We start from the raw sequence: 20,968 nt of genomic DNA, 5'->3' as shown, positions 1-20,968 counted from the left end.
GCAGCTGTAGCTCTGATTTGACCCCTAGCCTGGGAATTTCCATATGCTGTGGGTGTGGCCCTAAAAAGCAAAAAAAAAAAACCAAAAAAACAGTGCCGGGGCGGAAGTCTGTGGTGGGGCAGCAGGCTAAGGAACAGCATCGTTGCTGCTGCGGCCTGGGTTGCTACTGTGGTACAGGTTCAACCCCTGGCCCAGAAACTTCCACATGCTACAGGCGTAGCAAGAAACAAACAAACAAACAACTGCAGGGGCACATTTCATAGCCAGGCCCAGGTCACGCTGGGGCTGACCCAGAGGTTGGGCAAGGCTGCCTTCATCAGGCACAGCCGCAGTGACTGTGGGCCATCTGCACACTGTGTGCCCTGCACTGAGGACGCCACAGCTTCATCTGCTCCCAGCCAGCGCCCAGGATCACCCTCACTACAGACGAGGAAGGGAGGCTCAGAGAGATCCAGTAACTTACCCAAGGGCTTGCAGCTGAGGGGGGAGACAAGCAGGACTTGAACCCAGGTCTCAGCTTCGAGCTTGCTGAGGCGGCCATTACCCACTCAGGTGCCTTCCTGCTGCCCAGGAGAGGCTGGACCCAGACCCGAGCTCAAACAGCTCAAGCCCCAGACCCCACGGCCCAAGGGAAGGGGACTGGATGGGGGACAAGTTGTCGTGGGGAGAGGAAATGAGCGCAGGGCATGAAAAGACACACCTCACGCTGGTGACAGGTGCAAAACAGAGGCTTTAATCTGAACAGCAAAGAAGACGCCAGGGGCTGAGGGGGACCCAAGGGGAAAGAGGGGAGGAGGAGCCAGCGAGGCGGTGGTCTGGACCCTGGCGGGGAGGCAGGACTGAGCCTCTCCTAGGAAAACTCTTTCTGTGACCCTGCGGCTCCTGCCCCAGCCTCTGCCCAGGCCATCGGCCCAGACCAGAGGCCAAGCCCCTGAACTGTGCTCCTCGGGTGCTCCTCCTTCCCCAAGGTGTGTGCATCCAGCTGCCAGGAGGGACAGCGGAGATGGGGGACGGGCAGAGGGGAGTCTACAATAGGAGCCAGGCCTGGGAGCAGCCCCTCAGCCCCAGGTGAGCCTGCCCGGCCCAGCCCCTGCCCATCCTCGGAGCCCAAGCCTAGGCTCGAGGGGCCACCACGGCCCCCTCCTGGAACGCCAGCAGGCGAGTTTGGGGAGGTAGCAGGACAAGGGAGCAGACTGCTGTTTTCAGAGCCCTCCTGCTGCCCATGCAGCCACCACCCAGCCGAGGGGCAGGGAAATGGGGCCAGGGCCTGGGGAAGCAGCAGCAGTGCGGAGCAGGAGCAGCAGACAAGAGGGCCGAGAGGGGCCCAGGTTCTCCGGGTCCCCCGCACCCACCCTTCCAGAGTTCCTGCCACCCCCTCTCCCAGCAGGGGAGAGCTCCGAAAAAGCAGGCCTCACGCAATGCACTGGTGGGCAAGCCCGCCGGGGCCCTTCCAGAAGCCTGGAGCCCACCCAAAGGGCAGCTTCCAGAGGCTACCCCTGAGCCAAGGGCCCAAGAGCAGAAAAGCAAGGACGAGGCACTGGACACAGGTGCCCACAGGCCCAGGGGCAGCCGTGAGAAGGAACTGGGAGGGTCCCCAGCAGAAGAGCCACTGTTTCTCCCTTGGCAACCCCACCCCGGGCTGGCCTCCAGCCCTTAGAACACCTGGACACCCACCCGAACATGGCTTGGGAGACTGACCCACCCTGTGGGGAGCGACTGCTCCAACCCCAAGAAAGGCAACCTGGGAAGGGAGAGCCATGGCAAGGGCACAATGCACCCCCTCCCCACAGCGGCCCGGAACAGCCGGGGTCGCAGACGGGACGGGACAGGAAGGAGATGGCGGGGTGGGCCCAGGGCCCCTGTCCCCCCACTCCCTTGCCCATCCACCCCAGGGGAAGTCAGGAAACTGGCCACACTTTGGTCACTTCTCCCAACTTGGGTCCTTCGGCCTTATGCCCTGAGCCTCCCTCAACCCCACGCTCACCACCCACCCCAGTAAACAGCCTCTTGTCGAACAAAGAACAGAGGGAGGGGGTGGGGAGGGGCTGCAGCCGGGGAGGGGGGCGGGCATAGGAACTGCAGCCTGGACGGCCGGCAGTGGGCCCCCCCTAGCACGATGCGACGGGATGGATGGGCAGCAGGCTCCCGAACTTGAAGTGCTGGATCACGGGGAACTTCTCCAGGCACTGCGAGGAAGGAGGGGCAGAGCAGACAGGTGAGGGCCGTGCTGCAGCCCTGCCAAGGCCTGCCGGGCCTCCCGGGCCTCCAAGGGCCCCCTGGATGACCCTGGAGGCCCGGACCGATGTGGTTCTAGAGGTGTCTATCCAGGGCCCAGGCCTCGGCCCAGGCTCAGAGCAGCCCCCAGCCTCTGGGGAAGGGCAAAGCTCCCCACCTGTTCCTGACCGCCCCCCCAAAGACCCCCAGTGCACAACAATCAAGCTCCCCAAGTAATGAGAGTGGGGGGCGGGGGAAGAGAGGAAAAGAAGGCCGCCCAACCCCCCCAGGCCGAGCCAGAAGAGAGACAGCCAAGTGACATCACTTGGCCCAGAGCAACAAGCTAGAGACCAGAGGTGTGAAGAACCCTCCAGATCACGGGGTCCCTGGCCCAGGTCCCAGCCCTGGAAGAGGTGTGGGGACACTGGGCCCCCAGCCTGCGAAGGGCCCAAGGCCCATTTCTCCCAGTTTCTGGTTCTCTCAGACTGAAAAAGGCGTCCTGGCGCTCCAGAGCACAATAGTGAGAACGGGCAACCCCTGCCCCAGGCCACCCAGAGGCCCCAGGCAGGCTAGAGACGGAGAGCACTGGACAGGGGACAGGGGACAGCGGGGCTGGGGGTGGCGCTCCTCCCCGGGTCTCAGCCCCGGGCCCCAGCAGAGGAGGGAAAACAGAGAGGGGCAGGGCTGACTGCGTGCCCCCTGTGCCTGCCCGCCACAGGCCCTAGTCACTGCCAGCTCTCAGGCAGCAGCCCCAGGCACCTGAGGATCCGCCTCTTCTCATACTTTTGGCCACAGAAACAACCAGAACATGCCCCTCCTGGCTAGGGTGGACTCAGAGAGGGTGAAAGTCCCATTCGGAGGCTTTGCTCCCCTCCAGCTCCCCGGCCCAGGCCCCGCCTCAACCCCAGCCCCCTGTGTCAAGACTGAAGGGGCCACAAGGTGAGCAGGAGGGGAGTCTCTCTGCACCATGGAGGGAGGTGGCACAAAGCTCTGTGTGGGAGCAGAGCCCAGGCCACCGAAGGCAGACAGAAAGTGGGGAGCGGGCAGCGGGGGTGGTCCCCGGGGCGGGAGGAGGAGCAGCAGCAGACCCGGGCCAGCAGCAAAGGCAGCTGCCGTTGTGCTTATGTCATGGAGGAAGTGGTAGGAGTTTGTCAGAAGGGCCCCCCCCCCAGGGCTGAGGAATTCCAGAAAGGGTCAAAGGTCAATCTGCTTCTAGCTCTCGGGCCTGAGAAGCTGCAAAGGCCAGAGGCTTAGGGAGAGGGGCCAGTGGAACCCAGAACAAGCTTCCCCAGGGCCACTGGAGGCAGGAGCCGGGCTAAAGGCAAAGGGCTGCTTGGGACAAAGGAAGCCTGGGGCTCCAGGGCAACAGCAGAGGGAGCCTCCAGCCAGGCCTTCCTCCCAGCGCCCTGGGCCTGGGCCCCACCCACGTCCTGAGCAGAGCAACAGCTTCAGCCTGTTCACACTGACCAGCCAGCTGGAGGCCCCTCAGGTCCCAGCAATCCAGGAGAAGGGGCTCTCTGGGCCTGGATGGGCCCTTCCAAAGGGCGCGCCAGCCCCACGCCAGCCCTCAGCAAAGACAGGGCCCCCGGGAAGCATCTGGTTCTTCAGTTCAAAAGGCCAAGGCAGGCAGTGTGGAGACGCAGACAGTTGGTCCCAAGTCCTGATGCCAGGCCCAGCCAGGCCTCTGTGGCGGCTGAGTCTGGCTGGTGGCTCTGGCCTTGCCGAGCCCCTCCTGGACTTCAAGACTGGTAGGCCCCTGGAGTTCCCATCGTGGCCCAGTGGAATGAACCTGTATCCGTGAGGAAGCAGGTTTGATCCCTGGCCTCCATCAGTAGGTTAAGGATCGGGCGTTGCTGTGGCTGTGGTGTAGGCCGGAAACTACAGCTCCAATTCAACCCCTAGCGTAGGAACTTCCATATGCCGTACCTTTAGGTACGGCCCTAAAAAGCAAAAAAAGAAAAAAATATACTGGTGGGCCTCAAAGGTCCTCCTCCAGGAAAAGCGAGCCCTTCCTTCGCTCTCCTGTGCCAGGAGCTCGCGCCCCCCTGGCTAGCTGCTAGCAACTTACAAATGAGTGCCAAACGCCACGGAGACTCGGTGTCCCTAACCTAATGCCAGCGAGTTCCAGCCCTGTCCCAGAGAGCAGCCTGGCCGCCACATGGCGCCCGGCTGGAACCTGCCGCTTCCAGGAGAGGCTCTGGGTGAGCTACTCCCGCTTCCTGGAGTTCGCAGTCACTGACCTCCTTGTGTCCAACATCCACCGAAACAATGACAACTCTCACACCGGGCTGTTTGGCTTGTGTGGCACCATCACCATTTCTACTCTTAATGTGCCCCTCCCTCATCCTCTGTCAGCTCAGAAAGGAGTGGGCAGGGGTAGGGGGCGAGGGCTCCTGTTCTGCCCTGAGGGCCCCGGTCATTCAAGCGAGAGTCTGCAGCAAGGACAGCATTTAAGGTCCCAAGCAGGAAAGGCACCCAAGAGTCCTGCCTGTGACACAGGGGGTGTGGGGGTGGGAGGCTGGAGAGGGCTGTGCACAACCCCCCCCACCACCACCACCGTGCCGTACCCCCCCGCAGCGGGGGGAGCTCCCCATCCACACCTACTGTGGGACTGGGGCAGGGACCAGGACGCTCTCCAAGCAGGAGAGCCAGCGTGGAAGGCCGGGCTGCAGCCGGAAGGAGCCCGCACAGCCCCAGCCCCAGCCGCAGCGAAGGCGCCTCTAGATTAGAGAGGTATGTGGGTTGGAACCTAAACACAGGATGTGAAGTCCAGAGGAAGGGGACCGAGGGGAGGGGGAGGGCGGAAGGGAGAGCTAGGCCAGGCCCGGTCAGGTCCAGCGCCTTTAACCCCTTCAGGGCCGCGCAGTGCTTGTCCTTGCACCCGCCCCTCCACCGTTTCCTCCCTGCTCCTCTGCCTCTGTGGCCGGGGTGTGAGGGAGCTCTGGGTGTAGGGAGGCTTCCCGCTCCCAGGAGAGGGATGGCCAAGGGTCAAGAGAGGGGCACCTGCAAGGCAACACCTGAGACCCACAGCCGGGGACTTTGGGACCCCACTGCTCCAGGTGAGGGACTTCGCAGCAGGCCCTTCCCGTGCCAAGGGTCAAGCGGTTGCAGGAGTGGTCTGCCCCGGGTGTGGAAGGAGCTTGTGGAAAGGACAGGCGGGGGGTGGGGAGGATGCCTCCTCCCTACCTGCCAGAGAAAAAACCACCTCCTTGGCGGGGAGGATGCCGCGGAAGATGAGCACAGAGCAAGCAGAGAAGGCGGGAGCCCCTCGCAGCAGGGCGAGCTCCGGAAAAGCAGCCTCACCCATCTGAGAGCAGGGAGGACAGGGAGCCCGACCCCCAAGACCTCCCACCCTCCCCGCGCTCAGATCCACCAGCGCTGGAGCAGCTCACTCTGGGTGAGGCCTCCGAGGATCTAACCCCTCCCCGAGCACGTCTTCGTGTGCGTGTTCCCACAGGAGACAGAGCTGAGAGGGGCCTTCAGCCACGTGACAAGTGGGAACAGAGACCCCCTGAGCAGCAGGGCCTTGCCTCAGTCACAGGGCTGAGCTGGGCCTCAATCCAGCGCTTCTGGGGACCGCCCGTCCCATAGACTGACTCTGAGGCCTCAAGCGTCAGAGGAGCTGCTCCCAGCTTCAGAGCAAAGCGGTGGGGTGGGGGGAGCAGCAGCCCAGGACCCGGAACGCAGGCAGCCCCCCTCACCTCGGCCTTGTACATGCGGATGAGACCCTGGTTGACTTTGGACCAGGACGGGACGGCACTGATGTTCCACAGCTGGTTGGAGTGCTCCGCAAAGGGGCCCGTCTTCATCTGGAAAAGAGAGCCCACAAGCTGGAGGGGTGGGCCTCCTGGGAGCCAGCCCCGGCTCCTTGACACACACACACACACACACACGCACACACACGCACGCACGCACGCACGCACACGCACGCACACATGCAAGATGCAAGCCCACGCATACACACGTACGCAAACACACATGGATACACACACGGATGAGCACACACTCACTCCTGGGGCCCAGGCTGCAGCATCTGCCTATGGGATGCGCACGCACATACACAGACATGCACCAGAGACACACACACAGACACGAACCAGAGACGGTCCCTCTGGCCTGCCACAGGCAGGGCTGGAAGAGCCAAGGGAGGGTGGGCTTGGGGGACGGCCCAGACCAAACCCAGGCCTCTGACTGCCCTCTGTGTGGCAGGGAGGGAGGAAGGAAGGGGGGCAGAGGTGGGCCAGAGGGCACCTGCTACAGATTCGGGAGGAAGGTCTGTATAGGGAGCCAGCCTAACCTGGCAGGAGAGCGGGGAGGGGACAGCAAGGGACAGGCGAGAGCAAAGATAGGTCCATTCCTGGCCCCTCCTCTCGGAAGAGAGACATTCTGCAGCGAGCCCAGTGGGTCCCCACGACATGAGAAAACCGCCGCTGAGACGGGGAACCCTCGGGGAATCCTCGGACAGCTCAAGGCCAGCACATCTGCTTTCACCAACCACAGCTCAAAGTCCCTCTCAACACCGCCCCACCCCGGCTGATAGGCAGCACTGAGGCTGGGGGCACGGGCTCAGCACCCTGAGCCCCAGGCTTCAGAAGAGAGAGTCCGAAAAGCAAAGAGGCCAAGCTGGCAAGAAAGCAGACTTGGACCTCGAGCAGGTGGAAGGTTCCAGAAGAGGCTGTGGGTGGAGGCAGGGCTGGGGAGAACTCTTTCAGGGAGAAAGGATGGGTCCCACACCGGCTCTCCAGGAGCTCAGGAGCACAAACGCCCCCCACCCTTCGGCTGCGGGCTGGCCTGCTAACCACTCCCGCAAGCCTCTCCCTTCTCCAGTAAAGGCAACTCTAAACAAAACTGTAAGATCCAAGTCAAGAGAGTTGCCGTTTTACCCTTGTCATCTCCCTCCCCTGGTCCAAGATCCCCAAAAGCCTGTCGCAACCCCCAAGCAGCTCAGTAGCAAAAACAAGCACTCCTTCCTCCAGCAGTGAGGCCACAGCTCTAGGCCCCCACGGGGCTTCTCCTGGGCCAGTCGGTCCCTTCACCCAGCATCTTTTCCCTCCTCTCTCTAAGGCTCCCTCCTCCAGGAAGGCAGCCAGGAGCCCCCAGCCCGTAGGGGCTTGGCCTTCTCAGGAGCTTTGTTCCCAAGGTCCCACTCGGTCAGGCTCCACCCCCCCCCGCCCCTTCCCGAGGCTCCAGCCCCATCTCGCACTCGCACACATCCGGGCCGCAGCCCTGAGAAGCTCAGGGGTCACTGGAGCTGTGGAACCAGTTTCACTCTGGACGGGGCCCTGTGTGCAAACCACCCAGGAGGCGTGCTGCCGGCTCTGTCGCAGCCGCAGCTCCAAGGCCTGTTCAGCAAGGGCTCCGAGGCCAAGGCCGGCCGAGGGACAGGCGGAAACCCGAGGTTCTGCTTGCTGGGCCAGCCTCGCCCACTAGGGGCACGGAGTGGGGAGCCTGCTGGCAGAGCCAGGGGAGGCCCGAGCTCCGGAGCCCCCCCATGGCCCCGGCCCCCTCCCTCCATGGCCAGAGCTGCTATTTCTCTCGAGGGACCCCCCCCCGCCGCCCCACCCCACTGCCGGCCTTCACGTCCCAAGGTCTCCCCCCAGTCCTTCAGAAGGAGCCTCTGCAACTCTGGAAAGGAAAACAGATGAGGGGGAAAAGGAATTGGGGTCGAGAAGACAAAAAAAATTAGCTCATTCTAGCCACAAAGGGAGAAGAGAAAGAGCGAGAACGAGCAAGCAAGCTGCAGTCCCGCAGTGACCCCAGGGGACTCGAGTGAGTCAGAGCAGCCATATTGAGCAGGAAATTACTCACAGACGCTGCGTTCCTGCCTCTCCACTCCCAGGAGAATCGGCCTTTTGTAAATGGTTCCTCTGTCAGTAACTGAGGGGGGATGGGACGGGGGGAGGCTCTACACAGCGCCTTCCTGTCAGCTCCTTCCCTTCCAGCTGAAATCTGATCCCTCCCTTCCCAAAACTCCAAATTTAGAAGCCAGATTGAAACTGAAATTCTTTTCCTGCCGGCCCTGGGCTCTTAAAGGCGCCAGGGCTGCATTTCCTGAGGCGGCAGAAGCCCTGCAAGGTGAGGTCCCTCGTGCGGGATGCTCAGGGCCACCGGGGCAGGTCCCAGGCTGGTTTCATTTCCAACTTTTTGTGGGTTTAACCCCCCAGCTGCACCAGCCCTAGTGATCCCTGGGTCTCCAGAGGCAACACTGCCCCCTGCCAGACCGGAGCGCACACAGCTCCGCGCAGGCCGCCAGCCAGGCCTCCTGAGTCCCAGCACCGGGCCTCGGGCCTCCCTCACCACCAACTAGAGCAACTGCAAAAAGCCTGGTCTGGGTAGTGAGGCCCAGACTCTGGAAAACTAGCATCATGGGTGCTGCCGTCAGGAACCACGCCAGCCGGCTCGAGGCTGGCCAGGTGGGTGAGAGGGGGCCCCCCGCCAGTCACCGCAGCTCAGCTCTGGGGGACTCCCTGCGAGCGCCCAATGTTTACCACCATGCCCAGGCACCAAGACCCAAAGTGCAAACCAGGCCTTGCAGAGAGGGTGCGGAACAACCAAGAACTCCAGGGCCTGCCGGCCTCCTCCCAGGTCAGGCCTCTCCATCAAGGGCTCCTACAACCTCCTCCCAGTTCGATGTGTCTTTAGCGCCACCTAGTGGCCACTGTGGGATTTCCTCTAGCAGAGGAACCGAAACCTAAACTTCCGGAAGGCTTTTGGGTTTTTAAACCAGCACGACGCAGCAAACAAAAATACAGAGTTTTAACCTGGAGTCAATTCCCATCCTCCCTGACCTCCGGCCTGCCCTTTCTCCTTGTGAGTCACTGACAGGGACCCAAGGGCTTGGCCAGCCACCAGGCGGAGCCAAAACACTCAGCCTCCCACCCCCAGCAAAGCCACCCCAGCTCCCCACCCTGCTCCGCGGGGTCTCCCTGGCTCCGCAGACCCTCCCATTCCCCTCTGGAGAGAGCAGCATGTGACTGGCTCTCAAGGCAGTGAGCCAGGCTGCCCCGGAGTCCTTCTGACCTTGGGCTGCTACAGTGCTGAAGGCAGCAGATCTCAGAATGAAGCGGTGGCCGCCCAGCCGTCAGGATGGGCTTCATTTGCTGACTTAGAAAAACATGTCATTCCCCTCTGGCCTCTGGAGTGTGGCGGAGGCCTGAGCCGAATGCTGACCAGGAGAGCCTGGAGCTACGGCTGCTTAACCAGGGAGCGCTCCCTCTTCAGGGGGCTCAGAATGGGCAGCCAAGAGAGCCGCCCCCACAGGCAGGGGTCTGCAAGTGTGCCAGGGACAGCACTGGGGCCAGCAGGACTGTGTGGGGGAGAACGGGAGCAAGACCCTCTCCAGGCGGCAGTCGTGGCACCCTTAGGAAGGTGGGGGAGGGCACCAGGCAGGGAGGATGAGAGGTCTTGCCACTTCCCAAAAGACAGGCCCAGGGAGCAGTGGGTCCCGACTTCCGCGCAGTCACCTGGTATGTGTGCTCAAATTCAGGTTCCTAGCTCTCACCCCCCAAGATTCTGATTCAGAAAGCTGAGGTGGGGCCCAAGAACACGCATTTTAACAAGCTGCCCAGGTGACCCTGAGGAAGCAGCCCAAGGCTGCACTGTGGGAGACCCACTTTAGCAGGACAACAGCACCCGGTTAACCACCCCTGCTGGGTAGGCTGGGGGTCCGGGCTGCTCACTTTCACTTCCAGGATTTCACTTGGCCCCTGTCCTCAGGATCTAAGAGAAGTTTGTCCCGTCCGCAGAAATCGTTCTGGTATTCGCTCCCGCCTCTCTGACTCCTGCAACGGTTCCATCCCACACATCCACACACACGCAGCTCCACACACCTTGTGGGCCCCATCTGCAAGATGCTGCCACCCTCCCACCCCCAGCAATACCCACCCACCCACCCTTCAGACCTGCAGCCTCGGTCACCACGTCCAGTTAAGGACCAAGTCTCACCCCGTCAGCTCCAGTGGAAAGCCCAGACCACTGAGGTGGGGGAAGAGAGCCTGGACAGTCGGAGGTGGCTGAACCCTTCAGAGAAGCCGGGCCGGGCTTCCTTCTCAATAACCCCTTGCTGGGGCCAGCCCTGCCTCCGTCAGACAGCAGCTCCAGCTCCTCTGTCCAGAACACAGCCCGAGTTCATTTCAGCCTGGAGGCTGCCGGGGTCTCCCCGCTCACCTCCGTGATAAACAGGATACACTCCAGGAACATGTAGTCCTCGTGGTTCTCATTCACCGCCTTCTCGTCCACGAAGTGCCTGGGCTCCAGATGCGGGTGGTCTAGAAACAGCAAAGAGCCCCAGGGTTCAGAACCAGGTACTCGCACCCCCAGGGCACCACGGACAGCGCTGCCTGCACCCGCCCCAGGGCCACGCCCGGCCATGGGCCCCAACACTTAACCTTGCCTCCTTCCAGCCATGTGACTCGGTTTCTTCATCTGCACAGCGGGGCTAAGACCAGCACCTGCCTGGCCGTCAGGACCACGGGAGAGCCCTGGGCATGGTGCCTGCACAGCTAAGTGTTAGTCAGGGGTGTGCTGGCCAAGATCCCTCCCCGGGGTCCCTGAGCTGATCTACCTGAAGCACTTAGAGCCATGCCTGGCACGGGGCAAGTACTTAAAAAATGGGCATTTATTAATATGATTTACAGGCAGTTAATCCCACATCGAAATAGAGCAGGACCCCTCACCCACGGCAGCTCGCCCATGGAAAGTGGGGGGCACCACCAGAGCGGGCCTGTAGCGAGCAGCCCATGGCCCAGCACTTGGCGGCAACTCCCCCATGGGCCGCCTTGAGCACGGCTCGATAATAACAGCAGATGACGTTGGTCACCGAGTCAAAAGAACCCCTCATTTTCAACATAAAACCCCGCAGCTGCTGCCAGCAGCCCAGGCGCGTTTCACACCAGTCCATTATGCGCCAGGCGAGCGCCCTTGCTCCAGCCCGTGTCACTTTCCATTATCTCGGCGGCGCTCTGCCTCCGCCTCCCCCGGCCTGCCACGCTGGCTGCGGCAGAAGGTCAGCAGCCAGCAGCCTCCGTCAATAGCGGGTCTAATGCCTGCTTTACAAGCTGTCACTGTGTGCCCTGGGAAGGAGGGAAGGGAGGGGGGCCAGGGGTGGGGCTCCATCCCCCCTCAGTACCTATCAGCTGCGAACTGCCCCAGATGAAGGGCAGAAACTGGAAGTCGTCCAGGCCCCACACGCCCTGGCTGCCAGCTGGCTCCATCCTATACGTCTTCTGGAGCTTCCGCATAACCTCAAGGTACCTGCATGGGCGAGTGGGAAAGGGAGGAGGTGGCAAAAAGGAGCAAGTCTCAACCCTTCCGGCCGCAGGGAACCAAAGAGGCCAAAATAACCACCTCGGTGGGTAACAGGTCTCCGTTTCAACTAAAACCTACACCCCCGAGTTATGCATCAGCGGATAGTCTGTCTCTAAACAGTTTTGCTTAGGAGTTCCCACTGTGGTGCTGTGGGTTAAGAATCCAACTGCATCGGCTCAAGATGTTGTTGCAGCTCAGGTTCAGTCCCTGGCCCAGACGCTTTCATATGCTGCAGGTGCAGCCATAAAAAAATAAAAACAAAAACAAGGTTGCTTTGGAGTGCCCTTTGTGGCTCAGTGGTCAGCAAACCTGACTAGCACCCATGAGGATGCGGGTCGATCCCTGGCCTCATTCAGTGGGTTAAGGATCCGGCGTTGCCGTGAGCTGTGGTGTAGCTCGCAGACACGGCTCGGATCCTGCATTGTTGTGGCTGTGGTGTAGGCCGGCGGCTACAGCTCTGATTCGACCCCTAGCCTGGGAGCCTCCATATGCCGTGGGTGCAGCCCTAGAAAGCAAAAAATAAAATAAAGTAAAATAAAACAGAAAACAATGTTACTTCGTGGTTTTCTCTCCCGTTCAGCCTCCTTTTGGCACTGGAAAGGGGCAAAACGCCACCAGGGAGAGCGGGTGAGGGCACCCACTCCTGACAGCATAGGAGCCTGGGCAGGAGCCGCAGCTCCTCTCACTTCTGGCTGCCCCCAGGAAAGCTGATGGGGTCAACCTCTAGGTCCCTTTGGGCTGTGCCAGCACCACCCACAGAGCTGCCACGTAGGCAGGGCCGGCACGGCCGGGGCAGACACGTCCGTGCCCTCTGGTGCCTGAGACACACTCGGCGGCGGCCGGGCAGGCGGTCTAGGTGGTGAGGGGAGCAGGTCAGAGCCTGACTGCCTGGGTTCAGCTGGCTGTGACCTTACTGAAGAGACCTGATCTCTCTATGCCCAGTTCCCTCGTCTAGAAAGTGGCAGTGAAGGCTGCCGCTTCCTAGCGTTGTCGTGAGAATTTAAAAAGTCGTACATTAGGAGTTCCCGTCGTGGCTCAGTGGTTAATGAATCTGACTAGGAACCATGAGGTTGCGGGTTCGATCCCTGCCCTTGCTCAGTGGGTTAACGATCCGGCATTGCCGTGAGCTGTGGTGTAGGTTGCAGACGTGGCTCGGATCCCGAGTTGCTGTGGCTCTGGTGTAGGCCAGTGGCTACAGCTCCGATTCGACCCCTAGCCTGGGAACCTCCATATGCCGTGGGAGCAGCCCAAAGAAATAGCAAAAAGACCAAAAAAAAAAAAAAAAAAAAAAAGTCGTACATTAAGCGCTTAGAAAGTGCCTCCATGTGGTAAACACCACGGAAGCATGAGCAGTCGTCGTAACATTGCTCTCACTTGTCTTTACCTGAATTTGAACCTGTCAGAGGGCATTCACACTCAGGGCTTGATGAGGATGTAGGACGGGACAAGAGAACCAAGAGCCACTGGGGAGCCCTCTCCAGCCGGCCGGCCACCAAGAGGCAAGAGCCCCCTGGCTCCCCCTCCCACTGGCAGCCAGCCCCCTGCCCTCCTCTCACTCACCGACTGAACACCTTGAAGACAATGGCTATTTGGTCGTCCACCCGCAGCACCCCTATCTTGCAGAGACAGCAGAGGAAAGCAGCAAAGGCTGCTTCGTGTCCTGGGGGAGAAAAGGAGCCAAGGCTGACAGTCTTCCAGAAGGAGGGGGACAGATGTTGGTCTCACCAGGGTCCAAATCACTGTTAACTCCTCTCTAAGGAGGGGGGTCGACAGGGAGACCATGGGGCCTCGCCCCATCCGGAAAGACCGAGGCTCTTTTAAGAGCTGCCAGTGCTGTTATTCTAGTCCTAAAAGCCCAGGGCTGTTGCTTTCTTAAACAGTACTCACACTGCATCTTGAGGTGTAACTCATCTTCAGTTCCACCCTATTTATTGAGCATCTACTATAGGGACAGTCACTGTCCATGGCAGCCAGTAGGGAGACAGAGGCAAACATGTCCCTGCCCTTGACTGACAGTTTATGATGTACCAGGATGACAGACATTAAATATACAACCACTTCTATGAATCCAGCTCTGAAGGAGAAGGATGGGGTGGCAACTGGAGGATATCCCACAGGGGGGCCCTGACATAAGGGGTTAGGAAGCTTTCCCTACAAAATTTACATTTAATCTGAAAGATGAGTAAGAGCTGGCAAGGCACAGCAAGTGAGAAAAGCAAGACAAGCATTCTAGCCAGGAGAAACAGCATGTGCAAAGGCCCTGAGGCAAGGAAAAAACTGGTCTTTTTGAAGTCTCCTAGGAAGGCCAGTCTGGCTAAAGCAGAGAGAGCAAGGGAGACAGGGCAGTGCAATGAGGTGGGAGATCAGACAGGCATGTACGGCCACAGGAAAAAGCTCAGACTGTATCCTAAGAGCACTAGGAGGAACTGAAGGCTTCTACCCATGGTCACATCCCAGGTATGGCCACAGTGCAGGGTCAAAAGGCACTCCCTTTCCCTTCCCAGTCCTCTCAAACAAAAATGGTCAGCACGACAAAACCACTGGCTGAAGTCTGGACCAAATGCCATGGTTCATGGTGTCATTAAAAAAAAACATTTTTGGAGGCAGGGGAGGAGAGACTATCTCAGTGGTTTTCCGTCCTATTTCTGCAGAACAAGGATCCCTCCAAAGACCTGGAAAGCTTATAAGCTGTTGCTTTCACCTCCAGTTTTTGCTCATGATCAGCCACGGGCGAGCGTCACTCTTGCACCCACACCTAAGAGCATCTGAGAGAGGAAGAAAAACCCAGTTCCTGCTGACCTGGCCACGCTCCCCTCCAGATCTTTTCTGGCTGGTTAGTCTCAGTTAAAGCTCCACCCCTGAAAGTCTCACTTGATCAGCCTGTTCCCCAGCATCAGGGGAGCAGACACAAAGCTCTCCCCAGTGCAGGTCCAAGGGGGCCCTTCTCCAGGCCTGCCTCTGTGGCCTCGACTTCTCTTGAGTCAGGGACAAGCCCAAGAGAGCAGCAGCTCTTGCATTTGCCTGCTTCGGGGTGGAAAGGCAAGGCAACGCAGGAACTCTCCTCAGCCGCCCTGACCTAGAGAACAGCCCCCTTCTAAGGTCCCCATACTGCTTCCTCTCAAGGGTACTGCGTGGCTAAGGGCAATGTGCCACAACACTGCCAGAGGCTACCAGGCCCTTTAAGTTCTCAAGGCTTCTCTAAGCGGCTGTCTTAGGACATAGAACGTGCTCAATAAATTACTAGTTTGGTGATGACCATAAGCTCGCAAGGGAGGCCATCTTTACAAGACCAGACATCAGCGCTGCTCTCACAGCCACCACTAGTGTGGCCCCAGCTCCCCCTGGTGGACCAAGCCAGAGCCACAGAAGCAGCACCAGGCATCCGGGCACCGGCAGCACTGCCCCCAGCTGGCCCCACTGGCTGCTTGCTCAGGGCATCCTCAACCCCAGACAACCCAGGGCAAAGAGGAGGCAGCCCAAGAAGGGACCGCGGTGAAGCCAAGCAAGCGCCGGGAGCGGCAGGTACCTGTGCCGTAGTCGATGCGCGTGGAGTTCCCTACTGACTCCTTCAGGTAAACAGACACCTCAGGCACGGCAGCTGCCAGATGGGTGGGGACCACTGTGGCCACCAAGTTTTCTGCTTCCTGATAACACAAGAGACACAAGGTGGTGGCAGCAGATTAGGCAGCATCCCAGTGGGCAGGTGCCCAGAGGCAGCATCTGGCTGGAAGTGGCTTGTCCTCTGTTGACCCTCCCCTCCAGGGGACATGGTTCTGAGGGCAAGACAGGAGGGATCTGCAAAGAAGCCATTCGACTTTCCCATCGAGTAACTCACTAACATCCCCAGAGAGGGCCTCTCTCCCATGCTCCCAGCCAGGGAGTTTGTGCCCTACCCCCACCAAAGAGGTATATAAGGATGTTCACGGCAGCATTATTTACAGTAGCCAAAACGTGCCAACAACCCACTACTGAACGGTCCACCAACAGCAGCGGGGATAAACTGGGCTGTGTTCACCCCGTGACACTACACAGCCGGTCTGCACACCGCAGGTCAATCACAGACATCATGCTGAGCAAAGAAGCCAGACATCTACAGGAGCTCAGAAACAGGCAAAATCAACCTACAGAATAGAAATCCGAAGCGTTTGGGGGACATCAACTAGAAAGGGGCACAAGGGTTGTGCTGGAATGTTCTACGGCTTGATACGGGTGAGACGTAAGGATTAAAAACGTGTTAATGATCTATCGAGCTGGACGGCTATGATGTGTCAGCTCTCTCCTAAGTTACAACAAAAGAAGAATGTTTATTTAAAAAAAGGCCCAGGTGCTATCTTGAGGGTCCAGAGGCAGCCCTGGGCTGCTCTTAGGCGAGAACGGTGGTTGGCTGGATCCTTGGGACCTCCTTCTGCTCCACGTGAAAACACTGGGTCAAAGAAATTGGGACCCAACCTTCTCTACGTTCAGTCTATAAAGGCCTGGCACAAGACTCTTCTGGAGACCTGGTGAAAATCTCGCTTCCCAGGCCCCACCCTAGACCTACAGACTCTGCTTTTCTAAGGAGGGGGTATCTATCCTTAATTTTTATTTTCTGTTTGCTTCAAACAGATTATTACCTTTGCATGACTCAAAAATAAATATATTACAAAAAGGATGCATTAAGAAGTCTCACTCCACCCCTCCTATCCACCCCCCCACCACAACCCTCAGAAAGAAACCACAGCTTTTTTTGCCTCTTATGTATCCTTCCAGTGCAAAGTGGGCAGTACAAACATACCTTTTTGAGTTTCCCCTCTTTCATACCAAAAGGCTGCTTGCCATGGGCATCATACCGCAGCTCTTCCCTAACCTAACAGCACAGCCACCCCTTCATATCTGTGGATGCAGAACCCATAGATACAGAGGGCTGACCGATGGGAGTTCCCACTGTGGCTCAGTAGGTTAAGAACCTGACTAGTATCCATGTGGTGGGTCCGATCCCTGGCCTCCCTTGCTCAGCAGGTTAATGATCCGGCATTGCCGCAAGCTTCAGTGTAGGTAGTAGATGCCGCTTAGATCTGGCTATGGCTGTGGCAGAGCCCGGGAACTTCCATAAGCCACAGGTGCAACCCTAAAAAAAGAAAACAAAACAAAACAGAAAAATGGAAGATGGGCCAAACCTCCCCATTTTATATAAGGGACTTGAGCACCCATGCAGCCCTGGACCAATGCCTCCTGGATACCGAGGGGCTGGCGTGAGTCTCAGTCCCTTCCCGAGTCTCCTACTGGCCTCCTTACCCCTTCTCGGAGCTGCATAGTACTCCGCAGGTGGACTTACTGGTTTATTTAACTGATCATAAACTGCAGGCGGACACTGGGGCTCTTTCAATCAATCTGTTGCCACCCACGACGACCTACCAACCAGCCCTGTGGAGAGGACTGTGTACCCATGGGGTTCCCAGAGCTCAGCTGGGGCAGAGGGTAAATGCATTTGTACTTCCGCTGAGTGGAACTGCCATGTTAACAAACTCCCCAGGGATTCTGGTACCTGCAGGCTCTCCCCCCGGCCCAGCCCCCGAGCCTGTCCTGCGGCAGCCTCACCTGGTCAAGCTTGGCGTACCAGGTCCTGTAGGCCTTGTTCCCAAATCGAGAGGGCTGGTCCACCGGAGGCGTCTCATCAATCCACCTGTCCAGCGTATTGAGAAGAGTGACCAGTTTCTCAATGGCCTGCAGGGGCAAACAGAAAGCCACAAGGACCAGTGGCCCTGAGCTAGAGCCACAGAGGGAAGTCCCAGCTGCTGCTGGACACGAACCACGAGACATGGCACTACGTGCTGCTGTCCCCTCTCTTTCCCACCATCCTGAATGTGAGGAGGGGCCCGGGGACACAGGGAACTTTACAGAAAGGGCCAGCACTAGGCTGGCTGAAGGACAGGTGTGGCTCCGCACTCGGCTTCTCCAGCCAGCGGATCCAGGAGGAGCTGCTGGACAGGCGCGAGCTGCAGCCCTGACCGCCTCACTGCTTTTTACTGGGCTCTCCTGTTTAGGACACAACACCTGCTCATCATCAAAAACAGAACGTAAAAAGGAAGAAAACAAAACGACGAGCAACCCCGCCAACTACAAATAAACACTACAGGTATCCCCCGCTTTTTTTTTTTGAAAGTTTGCTTTATACCACTTAACTTTTATAAAAGACAGGTAGCTTTGGTACCTATTTTTGCTAACTGAAAAATTTTCACTTTATGCCACTTCAGCTTACAAAAGGTTTCATAGAAACACTCTACTTTCGGATGGGTGAGGGGAACCCATCAACATTTTTTCTTTCTTTTTTTTTTTGCTTTTTAGGGCCACACTCAAGGCATATGGAGGTTTCCAGGCTAGGGGTCCAATCGGAGCTGTGGCTGCCAGCCTACACCACAGCCACAGCAACGCAAGATCTGAGCCACATCTGCCACCTACACCACAGCTCAAGGCAATGCAGGATCCTTAACCTGGGAGGAGAGGACAATTACTTGTGAAGAGGCAAGAGTTCTCTTTACACCCAGCTGTGGCCGAGTGTCAGGGGAGCATAAAGCTGGCTCGCTGAAATGTGACCAAACGCACTGCCAGAGCTGGCTTTGTGAAAAACCAGGTCACCAGAAACAGCTGACAAGGACAGAGCAAACCTGACCTCAAGCAGCAAATGGGACTTAGAAGGGAGGGTGCAGTGATCCTGGCCCCAAGAAGCACCAGCAAGGCCCGGCTCCCCAGATACTGCCTCGGGTGAGGCACTGAAGGGGTAAGGAAGGGGCTCCGAGGCTGGCAGGAGCCAGGCCCCAGCTGCTAGTTCAGCTGCACCAATGAATAATTAAGGGGCTCCTAGAGGCTCGCTTTTCCAATGCAGGGGGCTGCCTCTATTGTTGGGCTAGCAGGGGGAGGGGGCTGCGGGCTGAAGCCGCTGGGAGCGGACAGCAGGGGAAGAAAGAGCTCCCACCCTCCTTCCCTTTGAACCAAAGCTTCATTTTTGGATTTTCTGGACCAGTGAAATTTCCTCCAATATTCTACCTGCCAATTTTAAATTCTGCCCTCATTTAAAAAAATCAAACAGGGAGCTTCTTTTGTGGCTCAGTGGGTTAAAGATCTGGGGATGTCACTGCAGTGGTTCAGATCCCTGCTGTAGCACAGGTTCGAACCTGTGGCTGCATGCCACAGGCGCAGCCAGAAAAAAAAAAAAAAACGGAATAATAATCAAAAATAAGCCTATCTATTAACACCTTTATTTTACAAAAATAAAAAATTTTAACCCCCAAAGAACAGGGTGGCAGACATACTCTCAAAAGGAAAGAGAGTCTTCTAAACAGAGGTCTAAATCTCACTACATCACCCTCACCTGTCCCCTTGGCATTGCTGTGAGCTGGACTGTACGCCACAGATGCAGCTCGGATCCTGCACTGCTGTGGCTGTGGCGTAGTCCAGCAGCTGCAGCTCTGATCTGGCCCCTAGCCAGGGAACTTCCATTTGCCGCATGTGCGGCCCTAAAAAAAAAGGAGCAGTTCCCATTGTGGCTCAGCAATTAACAAACCCCACTAGCATCCATGAGGATGTGGGTTCCATCCCTGGGCTCACTCAGTGGGTTAAGGATCCGGCGTTGCCGTGAGCTGTGGTGTACGTCGAAGACACGGCTCAGATCCCATGTTGCTGGGGTTGTGGTATATAGGCCGGTGGCTACAGCTGCGAATGGACCCCTAACCCAGGAATCTCCATATGCCATGAGTATGGCTCTAAAAGACAAAAAGACAAAAAAAAAGAAAAAGCCAGTAATGATAATATCATCTAGTCTGTGCCGGGCACTATGCTAAGAAAACCCACACGAGGGATCTTAGTGACTCCACCCTGGGGGCCACAGGGAGGTCTGTGGCGCTTCCCACTTGACAGATAAGGAGACGGAGTCACAGGGAACAAAGACACCCAGTTCAGAAGTGAGAGGTCACCAACACCCAAACTCCAGAACCCAAGCACTTCACCAGGCTGCAATCCTGCCTAAAGCACTGCTTGGGCTAAGATAACACCTACTGGTAGGAACATCTACGAACAAAGCCTCAGGGCCAGTTACGGGAACTGAGAGGAAATGGCAGCTCAGGACCTGCTTGGGGAATTACAACACTCTCCTGTAACTGGCCTGCCCCACTGCCTTCTGGTCCACTGAGCAGTCTGAGTGTCCCTCACCCAGGCTCAAGGAGGAGCTCTCCCCCAGCCATCTATGTCCACAGCCAAAGTCCCAGAGTGCTGGGCAGGCCCAAGAGGAACCCACGAAGTCACTGGTGGGCCAGCTCCCAACAGAAGGCTATCAATCCGCAGCACAGGCCCGGCTCCCCGCAGTGACTGAACAGGACTTCGGCACCCAGCAGCAGCCAGACAGGGTCCAGGAACATGAAGGCTGTGCTAGCCTTGCGACAAGTGGAGGAACTGGGCCAGGGCAGGGCCAGGCCTTACCCGACGGGCCAAAGCTATGGCTAGAGAGCTGGGTGGTCAAGGCACTGGGAGAGGCTGTTCAGGGCCCTGGTGTCTGAGATAAGATAAAGCTCTGGGGGGCTCCAGGCAGCCTGGGGCAAGAACCCAAGAGGCCACTAGAGGCTGGGACCCAGTGCTAGGAGCAAACAGCTCGCAAGACCACACCTGCCCGTGGGTATCAGCCACCCCACAGCCCCTGACCTCCTCTGTAAACAAGCCTGGTTCTGAATCACAGCCAAAGAAAACCCACCATGTAGTCTGTGCCCTTCGACTGGGCATTTCCACCTCGAGGAGTGAATCCAAGTGCCCCCAGCTCTCGGTGCGGCTGTCCGGAGCGGTGCTGCTAAGGAAACCACCTCCAGGTCTACAGCTGGGGCTCGTCTAGACCAGCGGGGGCCCGGCTCGACCCGGCAGAGGAGCTCCCTCGGCAGGTCTGGACGACAGTCCCCACACGGCTAAGAGGGGGCCGCCCCTGGGGGCCGGTTACGGGAAGGAACACAGGAAGAGGCCAGCTTTTCACCAGCGTCGTACACGTTCCTATCAGCAGCTCTTCGGTGAGCACGCTGACCTCTTCTGGGGTCATTTTTTTTCCTTCACGTCAGATGGGCGGCGGGCCGATGCCGTGCCCGGGTCCGAGGGAGGCAAGTCACGCAGGCGCGTGGACGCGCAGTCATCACGCTCACGAACCACGAGAGGATCAGTGCGATCACGCCTAATGTAAAAGTCACACGCGAGGCCCCGCTGTGGTGCAGCAGGAAGGAATCCGACTAGGATCCATGAGGACACAGGTTCGATCTCTGGCCTCGCTCAGGGGGTCGCAACGATCCAGGGTGGCCGTGAGCTGTGGTGTAGGTCGCAGAAGCAGCTCGGATCTGGCATGGCTGTGGCTGTGGTACAGGCGGGCAGCTACAGCCCCGATTAGACCCCCAGCCTGGGAACTTCCATATGCAGTGGGTGCGGCCATAAAAAGACAAAAATA

At 58.5% G+C, this 20,968-nt stretch overlaps 1 protein-coding gene across 3 annotated transcripts in view; it reads right to left on the bottom strand.

The window, feature by feature from the left end:
* Positions 711-20,968, bottom strand: part of PTPA (protein phosphatase 2 phosphatase activator) — a 29,690-nt gene continuing 9,432 nt past the window's right edge. For all 3 annotated transcript variants that reach the window (XM_001926077.6, XM_005660513.2, XM_021069959.1), the window contains 7 exons: positions 17,098-17,223; positions 15,047-15,164; positions 13,081-13,180; positions 11,342-11,466; positions 10,381-10,481; positions 5,916-6,023; positions 711-2,186 (listed from right to left, as the gene is read on the bottom strand). In XM_001926077.6, the coding sequence (XP_001926112.3) occupies positions 2,109-2,186; positions 5,916-6,023; positions 10,381-10,481; positions 11,342-11,466; positions 13,081-13,180; positions 15,047-15,164; positions 17,098-17,223 (756 nt within the window). In that variant the 3' untranslated portion in view covers positions 711-2,108. The remainder of the gene's footprint in view (positions 2,187-5,915; positions 6,024-10,380; positions 10,482-11,341; positions 11,467-13,080; positions 13,181-15,046; positions 15,165-17,097; positions 17,224-20,968) is intronic.

Source organism: Sus scrofa, chromosome 1 (assembly GCF_000003025.6).
Source record: "Sus scrofa isolate TJ Tabasco breed Duroc chromosome 1, Sscrofa11.1, whole genome shotgun sequence".
Classification (NCBI taxonomy): Eukaryota; Metazoa; Chordata; class Mammalia; order Artiodactyla; family Suidae; genus Sus; species Sus scrofa.
The sequence above is the reverse complement of the archived record's forward strand: the minus strand, read 5'-3'. Positions and strand labels throughout refer to the sequence as shown.